A 26,019-nucleotide genomic window follows, 5' to 3' on the forward strand; every position below is an offset into this window, starting at 1 on the left:
AGCTGAAAGTATTCTGCATTGGGGAGTGGGGCAAACTTTCTTCAGACCGATGTGAATGACTGGTAGATGGCTATAAAAAGCGTCTCACTGAAGTTATTTTAGCCAAAGGGGGTAACACTAGCTATTAGGTGATAAGGTGTCCTAACGTTTTCCTCAGTTAGAAAATGCATTTTTGTTGATATATTTGGTTTAAAGAGTAAAACAATGTTCCTTTTTGTTTTTTACCTGCAATTAAATCACCAGTTTTTGTTTCATATCTCCTAAAATTTATTCCGCAACGCATTAAATGTTCGTAAATCCGATTACTCAATTATTCGAACTAATCGATAGATTATTCGACTATCTAAATACTCGATAGCTGCAGTCCCAAAAGAAACCTAATTAACTCATTGGCTTCCACTGACGACACTAAACGTCCAGTCCATTTAAATTGGGAAGGTTGGCAGTGAATGAACGAACCCCCTAATTCAAATGGACTGGATGTTTGCTATTGATAAGCACATTTCATGAACTAAAATACGAAGAAGTAAAAAATGCATGGAGGAAGTACACATTTTAAATTTTAGTCAGGAACACAATGTTTTCTAGTAGCTAAATTGAAGTCATTACGAAGCCAGTAGACTTTTGCCAAGAAAATTCCCCAAAATGCACAATGAAATGCTCCAAAATATTTGCTTTTGGACCAGGAAGCCGAGTAGTAAAATCCCAAAATATTGACAACCATCTCATCCAGACCAGTTTCCTGGTATACACCAAATGTTTAATTTCATTCAGAGAAGGAACCGAGATGCCTGGCTGAACACTGAGAAGTTTCTAAACAAACTTTCGACCACATTTTGGACCGAGATGCTCTGGGGCTTCCCAAATATACTCACAATTACAGTGCGTGTGGAAGGAAGCACAAAGGGAACCACAAGACATCACATACATCAGAAAACATGCAAAACATCTGCCCCAGGATCTCAGAAAATTTCCAAATCACGAAACGCCGCAAAGGGGAGGAACATCGCAGACGTTAGAGGCCGACGAGACTAATGATGAGTCAGCCGCGTGTGCGCGACACTCACCCGTCTCCTTGAAGGTCTGCTTGTCTGGCCAGATGACAGAGCAGAGGCTGGTGAGCACCAGTGTTCCCAGTCGGCGGGCTCCCTTTTCCGGGCCGCTGTAGTAGTCGAGGGAGTCCTGGCTTAGCACGAACCAGAAGCGCCGTTGCTTGATCCAATTGCCTCTCACCTCACGCAGCAACCAACCTTTCACAAGACAAAAAAACAAAAACAAATGTAACACACGTCAGTAAATGACCAGAGGTACTTTTGCCACCTAAATATCATATCTGCACACATTTCAGTATCAATCCATTTCGATTCATTTGTCAAAGCTGTTGCCACAAGGTTACTAATAGTCTGCTTAACCTTTACATCTCAAGATGCTTTTTGCCGTATGATAGCACATACACTGTTAGGATTTTACCAACAGTTGGTCTGAATTGGAGAAGTGTAAGACTACTTTTTGATGAGGCCAAGTTTAAATGAGTTCCTTAAGGCAAGCTCAACAGGCAATAAATTCTTCACAATGGTTTGGACTTTCAACAACTAGACATCAGGATTTCTCGACTTTCGGTGAACACAGTATACTTTTAGTGACGTTTTCCTTGGTGGTGAGCTGTGAATTGAGCCAATATGAAATATGTGGTTTGGCTTAATAAACGCTGGCTAACCAATTGCCAAACAAACATCAAGTGTGATTGGATGTGGTAATAACTGTACAGTAATGTTAGTCATTCAAGTATTTTACTTGCTTTCTTCGGTTTCGTGTTAAACTTATTTGTATCTTTATTTTAGTTCGATACAGTGCTGTTTTCGTCAATTATAACGAAAATATTTCACCAACGATAAATTTTTTAAATGACAATGATGTCACGATGACGCACTTAAAATGTCATGGGAGACTAAAACATAACGAGATGGATGAAAGTTTGCCAGTTTCCGTCATGAATTCACTATGTTTGCAGCCGTGGCGCAGTTGGTAACTTGAGTTGTCCTGGGACCGAAGGGTCAACGGTTCAATTCCTGGCTCCTACTGCCCACTGTCAAAGTGCCCTTGGGCAAGGGACTGAATGCTAATTTGCCCCCAATGGGTTAACAGCGCCTTGCATGGCAGCAGCCCCATTGGTGTGTGAATGTGTACGTGAATGGGTAAATGTGTGCTAATTAGGGCTGTCAAAATTATCGCGTTAACGGGCGTTAATTAATTTTTTAAATCAATCACGTTAAAATATTTGACGCAATTAACGCACTAGGCCCGCTCAGACAGATTTAAATGTCAGTACAGTGAAAGACCAACTTGTTAATTGTGTTTTATGGAGTTTTCCCGCCCTCTGCTGGCGCTTGGGTGTGACTTGCATATGTTATGTGGCGTAATGTCGCCCTCTGCTGGCGATTCAGTGCAGCTGATTATTTGGGTTTCGGCGCGCTTTTTTGACGTGATTATATGTCGACGCGAACTCACACTAATAGACAGTGCTATTCAGACCAGCTAACGTCCGCATCCAGTATTCAGTGCCAGTTCTCATAGCCCCATCACACTGTTTGTGTCTAATACATGCATCGCTTGTGAGTTATATTCCTCCTTTGTTTATATTCATGAGCATTAGATAGTTATTGATGATGTGTATTTGAATTTGTTCACATATATGGTGAAATGCAGTTACATTGTTAGATGCTTGTGAGCTAATTGGCTAGTGCTACTGCTCAAATGGACACGTATGTGTACATTTTATGTTATTTTGTGATTTATGCAAGTTATTGACACATTGCCTTGTTATTTTCAGTTTTACAAAAATACAAGAAACGTGCTCCTGTCAAAAAGAGATGACTTCAGTAAAGCCCATGCTACTTTGCCACACCGTCTGATTTCTTTTTGGAACTTATGTTCGCTATCTGTCAATTTGTGTACTCACACACATTGAGGACAGAATAGGGCTACTAGTTTATTTTTTGATTGAAAATTTTACTAATTTTATTAAAACGAAAACATTAAGAGGCATTTTAATATAACATTTCTATAACTTGTACTAATATTCATCTTTTAAGAACTACAAGTCTTTCTATCCATGGATCACTTTAACAGAATGTTAATAATGTTAATGCCATCTTGTTGATTTATTGTTATAAAAAACAAATACAGTCCTTATGTACCGTATGTTGAATGTATATCTCCATCTTATCTTTCCATTCCAACAATAATTTACAGAAAAATATGGCATATTTTATAGATGGTTTGAATTGCGATTAATTGCGATTAATTACGATTAATTAATTTTTAAGCTGTAATTAACTCGATTAAAAATTTTAATCGTTTGACAGCCCTAGTGCTAATGTAAAGCGCTTTGGGCATGGTAACCATGCATATAAATGCGCTATATAAGTACTGTCCATTTACCATTTACCAATGGGTTGGCAAAACCTCATATGGCGGCAGCACCATTGGTGTGTGTGAATGTGTTCAAAAAAGAGTAAATGCGTGGTAATGTAAAGCGCTTTGGGCATTGTAACAATGTAGATAAATGCGCTACAGTGGGGCAAATAAGTATTTAGTCAACCACTAATTGTGCAACTTCTCCAACTTAAAATATTAGAGAGGCCCGTAATTGTCAACATGGGTAAACCTCAACCATGAGAGACAGAATGTGGAAAAAAACCCCAGAAAATCACATTGTTTGATTTTTACAGAATTTATTCAATCATGGTGGAAAATAAGTTTTTGGTCAATACTAAAAGTTCATCTAAATACTTTATTATGTACCCTTTGTTGGCAATAACGGAGGCCAAACGTTTTTTGTAAATCTTCACAAACTTTTCACACACTGTATTTTAGCCCATTCCTCCATGCAGATCTCCTCTAGAGCAGTGATGTTTTGGGGCTGTCGTTGGGCAACACGGATTTTCACCTTCCTCCACAGATTTTCTATGGGGTTGAGATCTGGAGACTGGCTAGGCCACTCCAGGACCCTGAAATGCTTCTTACGAAGCCACTCCTTTGTTGCCGTGGCTGTTTGTTTGGGGTCATTGTTATGCTGAAAGACCCAGCCATGTCTCATCTTCAATGCCCTTGCTGATGTAAGGCGATTTTCATTCAAAATCACGCGATACATAGCCCCATTCATTCTTTCCTTTACACAGATCAGTCGTCCTGGTTTCTTTGCAGAAAAACAGCCCCAAAGCAAGATGTTTCCAACCCCATGCTTTACATTGGGTGTGGTGTTCTTCGGATGCAATTCAGTAGTCTTTCTTCTCCAAACACAAGAACCTGTGTTTCTACCAAAAAGTTCTATTTTGGTTTCATCTGACCATAACACATTCTCCTAGTCCTCTTCTGGATCATCCGAATGCTCTCTAGCGAACCGCAGACGGGCCTGGACGTGTACTGGCTTCAGCAGGGGGACGGGTCTGGCAGTGCAGGATTTGAGTCCCTGGCGGCGCACTGTATTACTGATAGTTACTTTTGTTGTTGTGGTCCCAGCTCTCTGTAGGTCATTCACTAGGTCCCCCTGTGTGGTTCTGGGATTTTTGTTCACCATTCTTGTTATCATTTTGACGCCACGGGGTGAGATAAAGTTCATTATTTTCTGTAATGTACTGATAAACATTAGACTTTCATATATTTTAGATTGATTACGCACAACTGAAGTAGTTCAAGCCTTTTATTGTTTTAATATTGATGATTTGGGCAAAAAAGTCAAGAAAAACCAAAAATCCCTATCTCAAAAAATTTGCATATCATGAAAAGATACTCTAAAGAAGCTACTAACCTAATGATCGAAATCAACGAATTAACTGAAAACCCCTGCGAAAGATTCCTGAGGCTTTTAAAAACTCCCAGCCCATTACTCAAAACCGGAATCATGGGCAAGACTGCCGACCTGACTGCTGTCCAGAAGGCCATCATTGACACCCTCAAGCGAGACGCTAAGACACAGAAAGAAATTTCTGAGCCAATAGGCTGTTCCCAGAGTGCTGTATCAAGGCACCTCAGTGTGAAGTCTATGGGAAGGAAAAAGTGTGGCAGGAACCGCTGCACAACCAGAAAGGGTGACTGCACCCTGAGAAAGATTGTGGAGTTCCAGACCTTGGGGGACCTGCAGAAACAGTGGACTGAGTCTGGAGTAGAAACATCCAGAGCCACTGTGCATAGGTGTGTGCTGGAAATGGGCTACAGGTGCCGCATTCCCCAGGTCAAGCCACTTTTGAACCTGAAACAGCGGCAGAAGCGCCTGACCTGGGTTACAGAGAAGCAGCACCGGACTGTTGCTCAGTGGTCCAAAGTTCTTTTTTCAGATGAACGCAAATTTTGCATGTCATTCGGAAATCAAGGTGCCAGAGTTTGGAGGAAGACTGGGGAGAAGGAAATGCCAAAATGCCTGAAGTCCAGTGTCAAGTACCCACAGTCAGTGATGGTCTGGGGTGCCATGTCAGCTGCTGGTGTTGGTTTACTATGTTTTATCAAGGGCAGGGTCAATGCAGCTGCTATCAGGAGATTTTGGAGCACTTCATGCTTCCATCTGCTGAAAAGCTTTATGGAGATGAAGATTTCATTTTTCAGCACGACCTGGCACCTGCTCACAGTGCCAAAACCACTGGTAAATGGTTTACTGACCATGGCATTACTGTGCTCAATTGGCCTGCCAGCTCTCCTTACCTGAACCCCTTAGAGAATCTGTGGGATATTGTGAAGAGGAAGTTGCGTGACACCAGACCCAACACTGTGGATGAGCCTAAGGCCGCTATCGAAGCATCCTGGGCCTTCATAACACTTCAGCAGTGCCACAGACTGATTGCCTCCATGCCAAGTCGCATTGAAGCAGTCAAAAGGATTCCCGACCAAGTATTGAGTGCATAGCTGATATAATTAATTGAAGGTTGACTTTTTTTGTATTAAAAAAAACACTTTTTTGTATTGGTCGGATGAAATATGCAATTTTTTTGAGATAGGGATTTTTGGTTTCTCTTGACTTTTTTGCCAAAATCATCAATATTAAAACAATAAAAGGCCTGAACTACTTCAGTTGTGTGCAATGAATCTAAAATATATGGAAGTCTAATGTTTATCAGTACATTACAGAAAATAATGAACTTTATTACAATATGCTATTTTTTTGAGAAGGACCTGTAAAATCACCATCAAATGTGATCTGATCTTTGTCAAAATCACACTGATGAAAATACAGTGTCTGCTTTAACTAAAACCACCCAAACATTTATAGGTTTTCATATTTTAATGAGGACAGCATCCAAACAATGACATAAGGGGGAAAAATAAGTAAGTGAACCCTCTGCCTAAGGAGACTCACAGAGCCATTGAAACCAATTTTAACCAAACATTTTAAGTCAGGTGTGTGCCCAATCACTGGTGAGTGGTTTAAAGCTGCCCTGCCCACTATAAAACACACACCTGGTAAGAAATGTCTTGATGATAAGCATTGTCTGATGTGCATCATGGCTCGGTCAAAAGAGCTGTCCTAAGACCTGCGATCAATGAGTGTTGTTTTGTATAAAGCTGGGAAAGGATACAAAACCATCTGTAAAAGTCTGGATGTTGATCAATCGACAGTCTGAGAAGTTGTCTACAATGGGGAGAGTTTGGCACTGTTGCTTCTCTCCCAAGGAGTGGTCGTCCACCAAAGATGACGCTACGAGTTCAGTGCAGAAAACTCAGAGAGGTAAAAAAAAAAATGAAGCCTAGAGTGTGTGCTAAAGACTTACAGAAATCACTGGCACAGTCCAATAATTCTGTGCAAACATCAACTATATGTAAAAGTATGACCAACAATGGTGTTCATGGGAGGAATCCACAGAAGAAGCCATTGCTGTCTAACAAAAAACATTGTTGCTCTTTTAAAGTTTGCAAAAAGGCACTTGGAAACCTCCACAGAGGTTTTGGCAAAATATTTTTCAGACTGATGAAACCAAAGTTGAATTGTTTCGGAGTAACACACAATGTCATGTGTCGAGGAAAAATGGAACAGCTCACCAACATCAACGCCTCATCCCCACTGTGAAGCATGGTGGAGGAAGCATCATGCCTCAGGGCCTGGAGAAATTGCAATCATTAATTGAAGAATGAATTCAAAAGTCCATCAGGATGTTTTACAGGAAAACCTAAGGCCGTCTGTCAGACAGTTGAAGCTAAAAAGAGGATGGATGCTGCAACAAGACAATGATCCAAAACACAGAAGTAAATAAACTTCAGAATGGTTTCAGAAGAACAAAATACACGTTCTGGAGTGGCCAAGTCAAAGTCCAGACTGATAATCTCACCTATTTTATATTCGGCACTTAGCTAGCTTTCAAATGACTCACTGTGTACTGTTTTTTCTTTTTCCAATTATTTTTACTGTAGTTTGTGTTTTATTTAAGAATAACAATTTATTGCATTTGAATGGGTGATTTCTTAACATTTATTGGCACTATGTTAGTGGTTTTAATGGTTAAAAAAATTGACAAAAATATCGCATATCGGCAATAATTTGTGGGACAATATATCATCTACTAAAATTTGTTATCGCGACAGGCCTAGTTGTACACAATTGTTGGGACCTTGGAGAAGCTCTGCGCGCTGTTAGATGCTGAAGGCTCTTCATTTACTTTGGACCAAAACCAAAACACTGTTCTTGTTTGACTTTACAACACATTCTGGCATTCATGTTATCAGAATGGTTCCAAGAAAAGCCCAAACACTCTGACCAGCAGGTAGGCTTGTCGTACAGCTACAAAACCGCCGCTGCACACTGTGTTCACTCAGAATAAACCCAAAGGTCTGTAATTGTCCATAATGTTTGCGCAAGGGACAGCCTTGTTGGGGTAAATGACAGGAGACTACAAATATAGCAAACTAATGGCAGAGGCATTAAAGCCTGCCATGCAACCTGCATAATTACAACCTTGGAGTGCGAGAAAGGGGAAAGCAGAGTGATGGTGGTGACGGGACAAACGTGACAAGAGGTCAAGAGGAAGGTCTTTCTCAAGGGGTGTGACAATGCAGTGTAGCAAAATGGTGATGTATCCCGAAAGGTTATCGATATGCTCCTGCCAACGATTGATATATCGGTATAAAAAGGTGTCACTGTTCGGAAAACCCCCCGAAAAAAAACAAACACCAAGTTGCTACCAAAATCTTCCACTAGCATAGTGTCTGTGTTAGCTCATTGGCCGACATTGACGGCGCTAGACGTCCAATCCATTTCGACGTAGATTGGTCGTCTAGTGCAGGGGTCCCCAACGACCGGGCCACGGACCGGTACCGGTACCATTTGGTACCGGGCCGCGCAGAAATCATAAATAATTTATTAACGACTGCATTCTGGCCGTTTGACTTTGTCCTGTGCCGCTTAACACACCAATATCCCTGTCTACTCTAGATATACAACTACAGGATTGGAGGTCGTCATAGAAATGCATTGATTGGGCTGTTAGCACTAAATGTCGTTTTGTATATCTATGCGCGCTTGGACTCGATAACAACGTATGACGTAGGTCGTCGCCAATCACATTTCTTCCCGGAAATAATTAGCCCCCAAACTAGCATGACTGAATAACAAATGTCTTTGGACAGGTTTTTTACGGGGAAAAGGGAACCTGACAAGCCAGAAGATGTGCCTACAATCTCGAAGAAAACAAAATTTATGCTACTTCCCAATCACTAAAGACCCACGAACTGCGAAGGAGTGAATTCGTGACCCGTATGTGAATAAACCGAGTGATATTGGCATGTCTGTGCAACAGGAATATCAGCTTGTAGAGATCGCAAATCACGGCGACCTTAAAAGTACATTTGAGACAACAACTCTACCGAAGTTCTGGATTAAAGTCATTTTGGAATATCTTGACATCGCTACGAGCGCGCTGAAAACTGTGCAACAATTTCCAACATCGTGTACTTGTGATGCTATCTTCTCTCACTCTCCCATCTCGGGACCATCTCGTCTCAACGAAACAAACTGAGGCCTCCCACTGATTCAGCGGGTGAGTTGTATTTTTCCCTGCACTTAACACGACGGGGCTAAAAACAAATGCTGTTTTATATTTGCTGTATTTTTCTGGCGCACATTGCCGGTGTTCTGACAAAGTTGGCATGCGCGTAACGTTAAAAAGGACCGCGAATGCAGCGATTCCAAAGTGCACACTACAAACTGTCTTTAAAGAAAGGAATATTAACTTACGTTGGCCATGTTAGGTGCACACAACAACTGCACGTAGCCCTCTCACTTAACGACTTTGCCGTGTCGTTAAGCATTAATTTACGCCATTTCCGTGTTGCACATGTATGTTTATGATGTAAATAGTTTTTTAGCACCATTGGATAACATTGAGAGTCCAATTGAATATAAAAGAGGGCTTTTTTCACCACCACAAAAGACCCAAATCACACCGGTCCGTGGTGCAAAAAAGGTTGGGACCCCTGGTCTAGTGCCATCAATGGCATTGAAACAGAGCATTCACAGCCAGTCTTTCTGGTTTTGGATGAATTTCTAGGTCACTTCATGTTTATTTTAGGGCATTTAGAGTTCACTTACAGTTTATTTTGAGTCACTTCCTATTCATTTGTGGACATTCCCGGTCACTTCCAATTCACTAACCCCAAACCTGTAGGAAATGACCTGGAAATGCCCCAAAATGACCATGAAATGACCAAAATCATTATATTCAGGGCTGTACAGTGCGAGTGTTTTGCTCGGTTTCGCGCCTAAAAATAATTTGTTGAGAGTAGAGAAAAAAAAACCTGAAGATGCAAATGATAGAAAAATATGTGCGTTGGGTGCACGTCCGTGAATTGGCTCGACAATACGGCCATAGAATGTTTACGATCTCGACGGTCCAACTCCGACCTCCGTTTGCCAGTCTTTATAAGTTAAGCAGACAATTATTATTATTGTAACATCGCCCCAAAAAATCGCAAGCTTCGTCAGGTTTTTAATCATTTATTTCAGAAGTTGTGCAACACAACATGCCTACTGTCCGCCACAGCTGAACATGAAAAGTAAAAAGTAAAATGTCCTCTCTCACTCTGTCAAGTCAGCCAACCGATGCATTCAGGTACACCACGCAAAACACATTAGAATCCGATTCGTTACGTTACCACAGGTATTATTGTCATTATTCCTATTTTTATTCATAATTTATTTGTTTTGCTTTGTGTAATTGCTATTTACTATAGTACCAGCAGGATTTAGTGTTTTCGGGCTGTGAAACAGTTTTAATGTTTCACATTGAGAGTCTGACATACTCCCTTTGTGATCATTCAACATACCTCATTTATTATGACAAAACAGCGAACAGGAAGGGGTTATGGGGGAACAGAAGAAAAGAAACACAACAGAAGAAAGAGAAGAAACACAAACAACAACAAGAAATACACTACACTAACTACTAATATGTTGGTGCTATCGTTAGCTAAATGTATTTCTGGCTGACACCATGTGGGGGGCCTGTTGACCAGGGAAAGAGGGGGAAGAAGGCGGGGGAGTCTATAAGCTAAGTGATAGAAAGGGGTAGAGTGTACACAAATCATCTTTGTGATTTAAAACCCAGTAATCGTGTGAATCCCTAGTGGGTGTAAGCCCGTTGGCGACCGACCCTATGCTGCCCCGCCACCAATCCCGGCACCGGGACCCCCCGCCCGAGCGCGCCCAATAACATCTAGCCGCACGCGGGCCCCGCCGGGCACGCAGCAGCCACGCAGACGAGCGGAGACGCCACGCGGGCGCCGACACAGGGCCACGGCCCCCACCCAGCCAGCCCGGGAAGGGAGGGCGGTTCCTGGGGGGGGAGGGGGGGGGGACAGCGCAGCTCATCCCTCCTCCTGCAGCCCAGCAAAGGAGCCCCCCCCCCCCCCAAATCCAGGGTGGTAACCCGGGCCACCCCTGCGCCCATCTACCGGCCCTCGGGGATGGCAAGAGGGGACGCACCACCAACCCCACGCCCGTCCCCAACCCCGTCCGCCCACCCGGGCCACGAACCGCCGCCGCAGTCCCCCAGCCAAAGCGGCATGCCAGGGGGCCCCCAGCGGCCCACCAAGCCCGGGGTAGGGCAGGGTCCCCCACCGTAGCAGGCAACATCCAGCCGATACGCCGCCCAGCCAGCGATCCACGGCGAAGCACAGGGCGGATACCCAGTTAGAGAAGAGAGGGGAAGGCGGAAGCAGGAGAACACCGAGGAGCCGCCATGGGGCAACGCACGACCGGAGCCCCGACCTCCCCCCACTCCCGCGGTTGGCAGCCCAGGTAGAGAGGAGGCCACGCCTTGGGAGCCATGCAATAGAAAAAAAGTGTGGGACCCACCTACCACCCTATTACTGTGGCTGCCAGGTTCCCGGCTGGCAGCCATAACCCAGCACCGTGATGGGATTGTGAGGGGAAGGTAGTGCAATGTATGCATTAAAATAGGAGCTCTTGGCTTGGGGTATTAAGACCTCCAAAAGAAGCAGCGTGGTAGTATGTACGACAGATGACCGAATGAGGATCACTCTGGATGGTCTAAGTCAAGAGGAGATTGACCCAACTTCTGTCGTTAGATTGCTGGGTAAATTCAGCCAAGCGACTTGACTAAAAGATATGCGACAGAGATGTTTTGTGTCTTTAGCTGCCAATATAGTGTATGTATGTGTACATTATTTGATATTTATAATAAAAGTGCACTATAAGCTATTTGTGTAAAAAAAAAATAAAAAAGTGCTATTAATTTTTTTCTGTGCTCCTAAATTTTTTAATTTGTGAGCACCGTGCTCCTGATAAAAAAGCTTAACGTACAGGCGTGATATGCATTTTAGAATGATTTCCTGACCCATGTATCGATAATTGTTGACAATGGCGATCCATTGTATCGACAGATGCGCTCTGGTTTGTCTAATTTAATCTACCAAATTTACAGAGTGATCAGACTAGATGGACGTTTGAACACCAATTGTTTTGTGTCAAGTGTTTAATTGTTATAATGCATGTCTTTATGAACATAAGTGTACATATTTGAGTTACAGCTTTACAAATTTTGAAAAATGAAGGAAGTAAAAAGCTTCAAAAGCACAATTGCCTTGTTTGATGTCTGTAAAGCTGAACAACTTCATTTAGTGAGGACAGAACACATATTTATAAAGTAAAGTAAAGATACTGTGAGAGGGATAATAAGGTACTGTTTATGCAACAAAAAACAATAAAAATAATAATAAAAATAATAAAAAAATAAATACATAAAAGAGTCAAAATGGAGGACAAGACTCAGACATCGTAAATTCGAAATTGCGTAAATCGAGTACATCGTAACCCGGGGACAACCTGTATTTTTGTGTCTTTCTGTTCCATTACCTGCCTCGGGACTCTGGATGTAAATGAGCATTTTTGCTATAAGCCGTCATATTTAAGTCTTTTAGATGTCTATAATACAGTCATGTGAAAAAATTAGTAAACCCTATGGAAGCCTGTGTGTTTTCTAACATATTTGGTCATATGGATATTTAATATCAATTTTAGCAATCTTGAGAAATTCAAGTAATAGAAATAAACAATTAAAACAAAAGATTTTTTGATAACTTTCTGTAAAATCTCATTTTAAATACATGCAATTTATGTTGAGGAATAGATTAGGACACCACCACATTCAATCCCATTTAAAATGGCTAAAATCACACACAGGTGTATCATATAAGGTTCACATGATTAGAACAACATTACCCAGTGTTTTGAAGTAGGCTTGCTTTATTTAAACCTTTCATTTAGTTTGGTGTGCCTCTGACTGTTGAAGTGAGAGAAAACACCAAGGTAGGCTTTCAGAAAGAAGATTGTAGACACTTATGAGTCTGGTAAGGGATTTCAAAAGATCTCAAATCAGATCTCAATCAGCCATTCCACTGTCCGAAAAAAATAGTCTACCAGTGGAGGACATTCAAAACATCTGCCAACATGCCCAGGTCTGGCCATTCAAGCAAGTTCACCCCAAGAGCAGACCGCAAGATGCTAAAAGAAGTCTCGAACGACCCTAAAATGTCATCACAGGACCTACAGCAGGCTCTTGCGACTGTTGGTGTGAAAGTGCATGCCTCTACAATCAGAAAGAGACATTTTCTCTCCAAGAAGAACATTAAGGGCAGACTGAAGTTTGCCAGAGCGAATTTAGACAAAGACCAGGACTTCTGAAATAATGTTCTTTGGATTGATGAATCTAAAATTGAATTATTTGGACACCAGAACAGAGGACATGTTTGGCGTAAACCCAATCCAGCATTCCAGGAAAATAACCTCATACCAACTGGGAAGCATGGAGGTGGAAGTGCCATGGTTTGGGGATGCTTTGCTAAAGCAGGACCTGGCTAGCTCACCATCATAGAATCCACCGTGAATTCTATCGCGTATCAGAGGGTGTTTGAGGAACATGTGAGACTATTTGGGAACAATTAAAGCTGAAGCAAAACTGGACCCTGCAACATAACAATGACCCAAAACATACCAGTAACTCTACCAAGGACTGGCTGAAAAGAAAGAAATGGAGAGTCCTGGAAGGGCCGAGTCAAAGGCCAGATCTTAATCCCATTGAGATGCCTTAGGGTGACTTGAAACGTGCTGTACATGCAAGAAACCCCTCAAACATCTCACAGCTGGAAGTATTCCGCGTTAAGGAGTGGGGCAAACTTTCTTCAGACAGGTGTCAAAGACTGGTAGATGGCTACAAAAAGCGTCCCACTTAAGTTATTTCAGCCAAAGGGGGTAACAGGGTAACACTAGCTATTAGGTGGTAGGGTGTCCTAACGTTTTCCTAAATTAGAATAAACATTTTTGTTGATATATTTGGTTAAATGAATAAAACAATGTTAATTTTTGTTGTTTACCTGCAATTAAATCACTTTCTTTTCCAGAGTTAAAGAAAAACAAGATCAGACATTGATATGTGAACATTTCTTAATAAAGAAATGAATATTTAATGGGGTGTCCTAATTTTTTCACATGACTGTAGATTTTAATCAATGTGCACTGTCCCTATCCAGGGTTCCTACAGGTTTCCTCAAGTTAAATTGAAGACTTTTTGAGACCTAATTAGGACCATTTTTAAAAAACTTAATACCTATTTTAATTTATTTCTCGAAAGTGGAAATGTGGAATGTGTACAAGATGTAAGAATGCAGAATACTGAATAGGCTACTCACACGACACCACCAATTTGGCTACGTAAGCCGTTTTGTCGCCACCACAAGTAAAAGTGTTGGCAATGTCTGAGTCCGGATACATGTACCTGAAAAGCTGAGAAATGCCTTCATTGCTATTGTAGGAATTGGGTTTAGCAATGGTGTGCAGTCCACAATACCTCTGCTTGCAGGGTTGCTGCACGATTTGTTGCACATCATTGCAAATGATGTGCGTAGATCCACTCTAGCAAATCCACGAGCAATCATAGCTAGGCTGCAGCACTAGCAGCTAGCTGGCTAGTGTTAGCTGCTGTCGCTTCGCTTACAATATTAAACAGGCAGATTCAAAAACGCTGGCAATGGAGGGAGTTTGTTTCTTTCCTCTAATGGAGGTTATGTGCTTGGACGATTTAGCATGGGACTCAAGCGCCTTCATGTCCATTGTCTAGGGTTGCCACCTTTTTAGAAATAGAAATAAGGGACGCCCCCCACCTCGCGCCCAAAGCCTTACGGGCGAAAAAAAGGGGCATCCCCAAAACTCCTAAAATGCATAGAAATTTATTTTCAGACGAGAAAACTGTATTGTGCGCTTTGTGGGCATGGCAGTTTCCTTGCAGCAGATTGTTTTGGTTTTTTTTTCTGCAGGTTAGTGAAAACGAAGTTGTGAATATCGTAATTAACATTTGTGTTGTCGGCACTGAATCCGGTCACGTGATGCATTGACAAGCCAAATTTCTTACGGGAATGTTCCAGGATAGCTACAATTCCAGCAGCTGACTCATCTGCATTCTCTATGCAGGCATGAAAATGGGTCAGGGGTTAAAAAGGTGAGAAGGATGTGGAGGAAATATGTTCCAGTACACTGTACACCCCAACAAAATATTGAGCTCTGTCGACCCATACTGTGTTTCAGCAGGGCCGTGCAGAGACCGGTGGAGGGGCGGGTGCTTGTAGATCAAAAGGGGCAGTATTTAATACACCTTAAAACAACATAACTTCAATTTTAACCAGCTTTAGATAATAATTGGCTGCGACTGTGACATACTTTAATTGGGAGGGGGCAACAGTGAATAGAAATCAAAACTGCCATCAACACTTTCTGGCTGTGACTCAGTCAGTCTGCCTCTTTTCTTCCTTCAACCTCTGCATCAAAACTTCCTTCCTCAACTTGTTCATCTGAGAACAAACCACATCAGATGGTCACTGAGCCACCAACAGCACAGTTTTCTCAAAACTATTATTTCATTATTATTCATACTTAACAACTCTAGCACCTAATGATTAATAAAGCAATGACATAAAATCTTATAGAAAAATAACATTGTAATTGTGTTTATAATTGTATTTAATACCCGACTATCCTTGCAAACTTGTTCTTACCAGGTCTGCTATTCACCCAGCTGATGAGGTATCCACTGCCTTTAGCAGCCTCATCCAACTCCTTTTTTTATCCCTCAATCTCATTTCCCTACGAGGCATGTCTATGTAATGAAATATAAATATTTTAAAAAATAAAATAAAAAAAAAACAGCCTCCCCTGTGGCTTTTAGTTTTAAAGCTTTCTTAATTTCTTTCTCTCTCAATAACGATGGAGGTAGATTTGTGTTTTTGTTATTCAATCAAAAAACAAAGTTACTTCTATCAAAAACAAAGTTGCTTCAATCAAAATACAGGATATACTTTTAATCCCCAAAAAGTCACTTCAACAAAAAAAAATTGTTTTTGATTGCAAAAATAAATTTGAGACAAAAAAAAGCATTTGAAAACTATTTTTCTTGACTGAAACAAATTTTTCCATTGAAGTAATGTTGTTTTGCGTTTGGGCCACATTTTGGCTAGGACATTTGTGTCTTTATTATTCAATCAAATAAGTTGCTTCAAACAAAAATATATATATAAAAAGAAAAACTTTGCACATGTGTCAATCACCGTTTAACAAAGCCTGAGAGGGTTTGAGTAGACTCACTATGAAGCATTTAATAAAGCCAAGCATTTTCTTACAACTTTATTCTTGTTTAAAAAATAATTCGGTGGGGCAGTAACATGTTTAAAACTTATCTCAATTCTTACATTTTGAAGTGCTTGAAACCCATTTATGAATGATACTTTGGTGAAAAAAGTGAAAAAACATGTCTTATATATATGTATCTTTTTTCCAATGTAAAATCTGAATAAATACATTGAACACGCACAAAAAATGAGGGATCCCTGTATTTCTGAAAAGCTTTAAGAAGCCAGAGTCATTCCCACCAATCGTCGGGCCGATGTTGTGCCGACACCGGCCGTCAGCTCAAGTCCCAGCCGAAAATAACGTGTCTCTGGCGGACGACGGGAGCGATGCGAGGCGCCCCACTCCATCTGAGACCATGCCGCTTAATTTGACTCAACAGTGCGTTTCTTCCTTAATATTACCGCTAAATACACGAGCTTGACGCCAATTTAACGGGAGCTATTTTATCACGGGAGATTTGGCTAGCTCTGGCAGTGTTCAACGCAAGCTGCAACGAATAGCAGTAACTTTATTATATCGCAAAATATGAAAACGATTGAAAGCATTACTCACCAAATTCAATCTGCTGGCAAATACAGGCAAGTGTGTATGCTGCGCTTTGGTCTGCCCCGCTCTGGATTTGCAATGCAACCAAAGGCTCTCCAAGCACTCCATGCACACGTAAAGAGTGCGCGCGATTGGAATAATGGAACGCAGTTTGCCCCGATGATTGGTTCTCGTCAGTGAAGCATCTAGAAGGATTTGCTGACTGGATTTCTTAAGTGCTCAGTTTACGTACTAAGTTAATCACATGATGATAATAATAATAATAATAATAATTAAATAAAACCTCCCGACCCCCCCCCCCCCCCCCCCAAAAAAAAAAAAAAAAGAATTTCTCCTCGGATCTACGCAATTCACGTAGGTCGCCCTTTTTTACTTCAAAACGGCGAATTTCGCCGAAAGGTGAGAGATTTTCATGCCTGCTATGAAGTCCAACATTTTGTTGGTGAGCCCAGACTCTGGACTGAAGTACTGGACAGAAAGGGGAACATCTTCTTGCTCAATTTATTTGAGGCATCGGTCCGTATGGAGAATGGGATGGGTGACGTTAAGATCTTAAGCATATCACCCACTGCCTTTGGACCCAGGACTTGTTTCAACAGTGCCTCTTGCTTGTTCTCCCCAAAGTCATTTTCTTCACCATTTTAGAATCACATAAAAATCTTCTGATTGAGCCTGTGTCCACAGTCAGCACTATTGTAGCTCTGGCTAGCTACGTTTTACTGTGTGGTATACCTGTGTCACCTCAGCTGCAGTAATTTAGAGGGTAGGAGTGGGATGATGTCAAATTCACTATTAATCAATGAATAGATAGCATATATTTGCAGTAGGACTATTTATTCAGTGTTTATTTGCTGTTAATCTATTAGGAATAATTCAAAATGAGTAGCATTAGTTAGCGGAACAAAATAACATGTTCTTTATGGGTACATAAATTCATTCCATATTGATTGATAATAAATGCATGTTTAAAAAAAAAAAAAAAACATTCCTAAAAATAATCAACCATACTAGCAACTGAAATAGCCTAGCTATGCTCCTATCAATGCAAGATGTATGAAGGTAAATATAAATATAGCCTATATGTTATACATATTCAAGAGCATAATAACATACCAAATCAAGCTCAGGGGTTGTTTCAGGTACAAAGAACTGTGACGAAGGCTCTTCTGGGATCTTGTATTCCGTTTGTGGAGGTCCCCTGCAGCATGCTGTTTTACACTTCCGTGAGACACTGCAAAAATTTTCCTGCCTGCCTTGCAGTTCGCGTTATAATCATCATCAGTGACTCTATCGAGCCACTCCAGTCTATTTTTTGGAGACGTTTCCCCTGTTGAGGATGACGTGGGGTGTCCTGAACTTCTAATGTTGAAGAGACATATTAGTTTTGAAAACGCGCGGGGCGGTGCACTGAGCAGAGAGAGCGAGGTAACTAGGCAACGAACCCGGAAGTGGAGCGCATTGCAGGGCAGACAGCAGCGGGCAGGCAGATAACTATCTTGCTGTCTTTAATATCTCTTGCCCTTTTTGTTCATTATTGTTGGCTCAGTGGTCACTCATGAGCGTAGGTGTGTGTTTGTGTGTGACAGACGTGCATGGGCTGGGCGCACCGCCGCCCGCCACGGAGGAGCCGCGGGTTGCACGGGGTCGACCCATGGGACAATTGTAAAATACGGAATAAACTGCGTTCCGTATTGGTTCAATACAGAATGCAACTTTTAATTCCCAATTACGGAACGATTCCGTATTTCAAGGGACAGGTGGCAAGCCTACCATTGTCCCACACTATAAACGTATAATACAGACAGTTAGACGTTGCGTTCTCAATAATTGGCTCCTCCGCCCTATTTATTTATTTAGGCTATGTTATTTACATGGAGAAGTTACATACATCATAAATTTTAAGACACAGATATGAAAATTCAATACTTAGTCAAGAACAATTATTCCCAAGTTAAAAAATTCAATGCTTTTAAGACTTTTTAAGACCCAACAGGACCCTGCCTATCAATTAAATAAATAAATAAATAAAACAACTCATGAGTGATCATGAGAAGACGTCCAATCCATTTGAACTGGGGGGGGCAGGCAGCAAATGAACCGTAACTATGATGTGACCTGCAACAAAAATGATTTCGACAACCCTATTCTATATGATCCTCATGAAGACGACCAAAATAGTCCATCTTCCAGCTACTTAATGCTACGGCGTCAAATTCAAGGGGGCTGAGTTCGCCGCGCGTCTAGAATGCAGACAAGCCAAGTGGGTGCAAGACACAGGGAGAAGCGCACGTCTAAAACATGTCGACGCCTCATGGCATGTTGCGCTTTAGCTTGCTGTCACTCATAAAACAGATGAGCAGCACGAGTAGGAGGAGGGCTTTCAAGAGCCCGTAAACTCACTCCACGTTCTCCCCATCTGGATCCCATTTTAGTGGCCTGGTGTCCTCTTGGGGGCCACGACTCGCCTTTAATTTGTTGCATTTGTGACCTTTCAACCAAGCCCCAAAATCTCTGCCCCCTCGAGCAAAACGCAAGCACACAATCTCTCTGTGTGCCATTGATGATTACTCTTCGTCCGTCATTTGCAGTAATGCAGTAGCACTGGCTTCGCGTAAATGTGCTAGTAGACAACAGCGATGTATCCCACTGGTCATTTTTATTACTGTTGGACCAATACAGTTTTTTGGCTCCCGATTAGAGCTGAAACAATTACTTGAATGATTAGAGTAACTTTAAAAATTGATCGAGGCATTCACTCCGCCTCAAGGAATTGTTTAATTTTGCCAGCTCTAAGCATGACGTTTTGCCCGAACTACTTTTATTGCGGCACAATGCGGTGACCTCAGGAGTGTAGAGTGAGAAGCAATAATACCTGACTGTAGCTGACAGCCGCGACAAACTACGCCAACGTTGCTACAAACTACGCTCACATGATGCTACAGTGGTAGCGTCTGATGTGTCTCATAGATATCACATGTATATAGAACTAGATGCGAAATGACAGACTTGGCGGCGTTATCACATGTATATAGAACTAAATGCGAAATGACAGACTCGCTCGCATTGGTAAACAGTTGTGATCTTAAAGCAGTATACCTCTTAGCAGTAATAAATAAAATTAACGTTACTGTACTTTGCTAACGTAACGTTAGCACTGCGGAGGGCTAAGTTTCTATTAATTATGACTACTGTCGATGCGTGGCTAACGTGACTAGAGCTGTTCCGACTAGTCGACGTAGTCGACGTCATCGATGACGTAAATGCGTCGGCGAGCAGAACATCCCGTCGACGGTTACTGAAGGGTTAAAAAAATATATGGGTTCTAAGTTGAGAATGTCGGACGCTCACTATGCAAGCGGGGAAAGCGGCACAAAGCCAAAAAAGAGCACCAGAGTGGCCAAAACATTAACGTATTTCAACAAAACAAAGGAGGGTACACTGTTGTGTCCTGTCTCTTCAATGCTAAGCTTGGCTGCATGTCAGCCGTGAATGATCATCTAAAGCGCCGTCACTCAGTTGTAATTTTGGAAGACGACAAGAGTCAACAAGCTAGCAGATCGCAAGTCCATCTAACTAACTAACGACATGTTTTATTGAAGTTGCTAAGCCTGTCGCGATATGCAATGAGTCCATTTATCGTACGGAAAATAAAAATGAGGGCGGTAGTTTTCATGGCTGCGTTTTATCGCTGCGTGTGTGCATACATTTATTTATTGGTCATCAACATGCCGTAGAATTAAAGTCAATACATACAAAATAAGGAAACACATCTATGTTAAACACTGTAAATGTTAGTATTGCTACATTGAGGCTAATGGGGAAAAAAGACAACCTACATTAGCCTGCTGTAAAACATTGGCAGTCTTCCTCAAAACGCAAACTTGCGGTTAAAAGGTGACACTTCAAACATGAAAAATCACTGGTTAACAGCATTTGAAAAGGAAAAACATAAACCAAAAAAATCATATTACTGACACCACATGCAATGACGAAAAGTGCTTTTTTTGCTGAGTCTAAAGCTTACGGTTAGCGGTTTAGCGAACGCACTTCTGGTGAACATTTCAAAATAAAAGCACGTCATGTTCATCCTATAAATAACGATTTTTGGAGTTAATCCCACACTACTTCAGAATTCAGATCCTACACTAAGAATTTATGAAAAATATATGAAATTTTTCAAATGAAATTTATGAAAAATTTGGCAATGAATAATTATAATCATTATAATACTATTATATCTGGTAATATACTATAAAATTAATGCTAGATATTTTTTAAGAATTGTTTTAAATCATGTTGGAAAGGCAAAGTCAGTGTTTTGAATCTGTTGACATTCCATTCTTTTGTACTAGACAATGCTATCAGCATTTGACACCATTGTTTATTTGTGATTTATTATTGTTATTTACGTGTTTATTTGTCCTTTAAGAAAGAATTTAAGTGTTCCAAAGTGTTTTTGTGAATTAATAAGCGTCATCAAAAATTTCATTGCTAAATTAGTAAAAGAAAGAATAAAAAAAAATATTTTTGAATAGTCGACTAATCGTAAAAATAGTCGGCTGATTAATCGGGAGAAAATTAGTCGTTTGGGACAGCCCTAAATAATGACTTACATACAGGCTTTGTTCAATCTGTAAAAACAGTGCTGTAGAGTGAAAAAACATAATAAAGCTAACTGTCGATTTTAGCTCTGTATTCATTGCTGGATAAAACACCAAGTAGCACTGGTGCCTAATGTGCCCCAATACAGCAGGTGTCATACATTTATTTTGAACACTGCAAAAACTCAAAATCCTATCAGGACTTACATCAAACTTAACTAGAACTTAATAGCTTGACACAAATGGAAATTCAATTGAAACACGTGAGAAAAAAACCTAACTTTAAGTGATGTGTGTTATCAAGCGTAGTGACATTTTTAGGTAAGAAATAACATTTTTTTTTAAAAATAAGATGTTTTTTGAGTTAAGTTTTTTGAGTGAAAACTGTGAATTTGTCTTTTTATTTTTCTAGTCACATCTGAGATGCAATTGTTGGCTGTTTACTACAATGTACATCTAAAATAAAGACATTGATCGTCATCAAAAAGTGGTTAAATATTAGGTGAATGGTCTTGTTTTCTCATGTATATTTTTAACTGCTCTTTACCTTAAAAGAAATAGGTTTTATCCGATTACTCGTTTGATCGAATACTCGATTACTAAAATATTTGATCGCTGCAGCCCAACTCCCGATACAGATACGATTCACAAATATCCAAATTCCGATTATTTAAATATGCCAAGTAAAGCGGAACTAAAACACAGTCAGCGCAGTCTTTGAAACGCTATGGGGACCAAGAACTAATGCTTCCTAGATACAAAACAGCAACACGCATGGCTGACCTAACCAACCAACTTCTCCATGAGATCAGACCTGCTCCCAAAAATTTTAAAGCAGACATATGGAATTATTTTGGATTTGACTAGAAAATCTTCTTCTAGAAAATACCAGATTTCTAAGAATGTTAAAAGCAATAGAGCCGAGGTACATCTCATCAGCGAGCCCGATTATTTGATTCAGGCGTGTTAAAGGAGGGAGACATGGAAAACAAGCTGGAAAGCGGCTCTCGAGGACCGGACTTGCAGACTCCTGCGCTAGACCGAATTATAAACGAATACAACTCTTTAGGTCTCAGGTAATCATTGTAAATTTGAAGCTGTTGAAGCTTTTTAAAAAAAAATTAATTTTTAATTTTCCTTTTATAATCGACGTGCTTTAAAAAAGAAAAAAAAATTATATCAACATATCAGCTTGGCTATCAGCAATAGGCTGAAAATGTTTTTAAACATCGGTATTTGAAAATCCCATATCGGTTGACCTCTAGTTCAAATGCAACATTGCTAAAGTACTGCTTAATACACCAACAAAAAACAACAACATTTGTTCACTCGCTGCCAGCCCTTTTACTTTAAGTTTTGAGTAGATTTTCACACAAGTACTTTTATATGAGTAAAATGTCATATATGTAACGATACTTTAACTTGAGTAGATTTTTTGATGTACTTTTACCACCCCTGCAAATCGTAAATTACTGTTTAACACTTTCACCAAAAGACTAGCGATTACTGGAGCGCGAGTTCATTTGAAATGTAAATCAACAGACGTACATCAATAAAGCAATTTCTCATCATCAGCATGGCCTATTTGGGATGGCAAAAAGGTTGCAATGTTTACACACTCGAACACATGAGACCCTCATGTAGGTACTTTGAAAATGTTTTTGAGCAGAAAAATGATGGAAAAAAAGTACAGTACTGGAAATTAACATGCCATGGTCTAAACAGTGCATTTGATGATGGCAGTCATTGGGTTTAGAGTTGCAGTTGACTCTACCACTGTATTGTATTGTTTAACGACTGTCAGAACAAGGCAGCGTGACAAGAACCATTGCACCCAACAGGATGCTAGTTATCCGTGTGCTGGCCTGAAATGAAAACATTATAACCCAAAATATCCTATGAGCTCATTCGTCAAAAGCACGAAATAAGCAAAGCAGGCTGGTGCTTGTGACGTTAGCAGCCATCTTTATATGGATCCCACGCATGCAGGGGTGGACTGAAAGCCTCCCGCAGCTGCACGGGCCGGCTGCCGGGTGACAGCACAGCAGGAAGTTGCGACAGTGCTTATTAAACAGGGACGGGATTCCTTTGAACCTCAGCAGCTCCACCAAGAAATTTGTAGTAATTTGGCTTGTTTGATTCGTTTTATTTGTCATAACATGAAGACTGAGAACAAACGCAAAGGAAAGCTTTGCAGGAATCAATGTTAAAATTTCTGTGTTAACTTAGGCTGTAATTAACTATTGACAGGACCAATAAATAAAACATCACTATCAAGCTCGCTATTTAACATTTAGCAGCCTGAGCAGCCTTTGTTTCCTCTATCAATATAAACAGTTTCCCGAAATGAACCAAACTCCACGACTAAGTAAAACAGCTGAAATCTTTTATTCCTTTTAAGATATTAGCTAGCTAGCTAATATCGTAAAAGGAATGCCTAAAGATCACATATCAAATAGTTTTCTTTTAGTTTACACTAACAACCACATTAATAGCTAACTCATTAGCCAAGTAGCTGCTTGCTAAGTAGAGATTACTAATATCGGTCGCGATATTTAAAAATGTGACATAGATCGGTAACTGCCTTTTTTTTAATCCGACCAGCCGATATGAAAAAAAAAAGAAATTTGAAACTGTTATCTTGGCTCAGATGGATCCTTTGAGAACTCCTGCACTTTTTGTTTTTGTTACATACATCATAAATTTTAATACCTAGAAATGAAAATTCAATACTTTTTCAAGACTTTTTAAGGTATTATTTCCAAATTCATTAATTCAATTCTTTTAGGACTTTTTAAGACCCCGCGGGAACCCTGACAGCACTGATTTTGCTACTGAAAGTCTGACCTGCATCAGAGTTAGCATAACATTAAACTGGTGAATTTGCTAACCTGCAAACTTCAAGTAGGAAGCTGTTTAGAGAGAAGTGTCCTCCTGTATGTCTTTTCTGCTGTTAGCGTAATTAAACTGTGAGAAATGTAGTGAACCAAGGTTTACCCCTTTCTTTCTGATTTTCGGTTCAATTTTATTGATGTGGTCTTAAAGTATCCCAAAGGAACTTTCATTTTTTGTTGAGTTTGGCTGTGCTTGTGGACAAAACCAGTCATGTTTTACCTAAAGGAAGGCTCCATTTTTATTTATTTTTGTTATTCCCTGACTAAGAGTTTTTTTTAAAGGTATATTTAATTTCTGTTTTTAGACATACAAGTTGAGTGGTCCTAAGACAATTTTTTATTTTTTGCATTCCATTTTGCATTTCATTGTGTATGTTAATATAAGTTATGTTCAAATGTTGCAATTTAAATTTGCAAATAAAATTCATTTATTCTGAAAGTTTTAAAATGTTTCCTTCGTAGTTTTTCAAAACAAAGGTTTGAATTGAACGGTGTATCACCTGAACCAATACATTTGCAAGTCAGTATAAGTCAAAACAGATTTACTTTGCATGTTCGTGAGAAATGTAATAGCCCTGACCCCCGTTCACCCAATATGTTTGGTCTTATTACAGTAATCTCCCATTTCCCGCAAAAACTGTACATGCAGATTATGCCGTTATATCGTCTCTACCAATGTTGAGACCAAACCTACGCCCTTGAATAGACTTCATAACCTATTGACGTGACACGGGAAACGGGGCCGATTCGTAGGGGGCCTATTTTCAAAAACTTCAAATTCAAATATTTTAAACAAAAGCTGCTACCGACGAAAACAGGCACCTACCTTCACCATATATGAGTCTCCATGAGCAGCGGCATAAAAAAAGTCGTTCCCTTATAAAATTCCGATTAATTATTTTTTTTAAATGGCTATAAAAGATTTCAGATTTTACACTAGATGCACAAAAATCACCAAATGCAGAAAGAATCACCTATATTTTCAGGATCAATAGCAATATTTAACATATCACATAAGTTTTCAACAGCTAATAAATCACTCAATTTAACATCAGAAACTTAAAAACCGGGCAGTTACGCATCTATTTTACGTATTTATGTCAAAGAATGACGCCAATGCCGTAGCTGTTCCCATTCTCCCATTGATTTTTTTTCCACAACGTTTCAAAATGCATGCATGGTACGAAAAATATAATATTTACCTTGAATCCTCGACCAAATCACTCCTGAGACAATCTTTCCGGTTTGTATGCGGTACAGCTTTCGTAGTTCTTCATAAATCCAAGCTTAAACCCGACTTTGACATGACTGTGTGCCGCCTTCGACTGACTATTACTAAATGAAAATTCAAGCTCAGCCCCCTATGGTAAGGCATCGCGCATAAAATGACGAAGTGTTACATCAATAGTAATGAAGTCTATGGCCCTTGGTATAAATTAGGGCTGTCAAACGATTACATTTTTTAATCGAGTTAATTACAGCTTAAAAATTAATTAAAGTTCAATCGTAATTAATCGTAATTAATCGCAATTCAAACTATCCATAAAATATGCCACATTTTTCTGTAAATTATTGATGGAATGGAAAGATAACACACACGACGGATATATACATTCAACATACGGTACATAAGTACTGTATTTGTTTATTATAACAATAAATTAGGGCTGTCAAACGATTAAAATTTTTAATCAAGTTAATCACAGCTTAAAAATTAATTATTCATAATTAATCGCAATTCAAACCATCCATAAAATATTCAATATTTTTCTCTAAATTATTGTTGGAATGGAAAGATAAG

At 40.1% G+C, this 26,019-nt stretch overlaps 1 protein-coding gene across 1 annotated transcript in view; it reads right to left on the reverse strand.

Moving 5' to 3' along the window:
- Positions 1–26,019, reverse strand: part of plekhh3 (pleckstrin homology, MyTH4 and FERM domain containing H3) — a 154,986-nt gene that overhangs the window by 46,740 nt on the left and 82,227 nt on the right. The window contains exon 4 of the mRNA XM_057860785.1: positions 1,068–1,250. Coding sequence (XP_057716768.1) covers positions 1,068–1,250 — 183 coding nt within the window. The remainder of the gene's footprint in view (positions 1–1,067; positions 1,251–26,019) is intronic.

This window comes from Corythoichthys intestinalis, chromosome 16, assembly GCF_030265065.1.
Source record: "Corythoichthys intestinalis isolate RoL2023-P3 chromosome 16, ASM3026506v1, whole genome shotgun sequence".
Taxonomy (NCBI): domain Eukaryota; kingdom Metazoa; phylum Chordata; class Actinopteri; order Syngnathiformes; family Syngnathidae; genus Corythoichthys; species Corythoichthys intestinalis.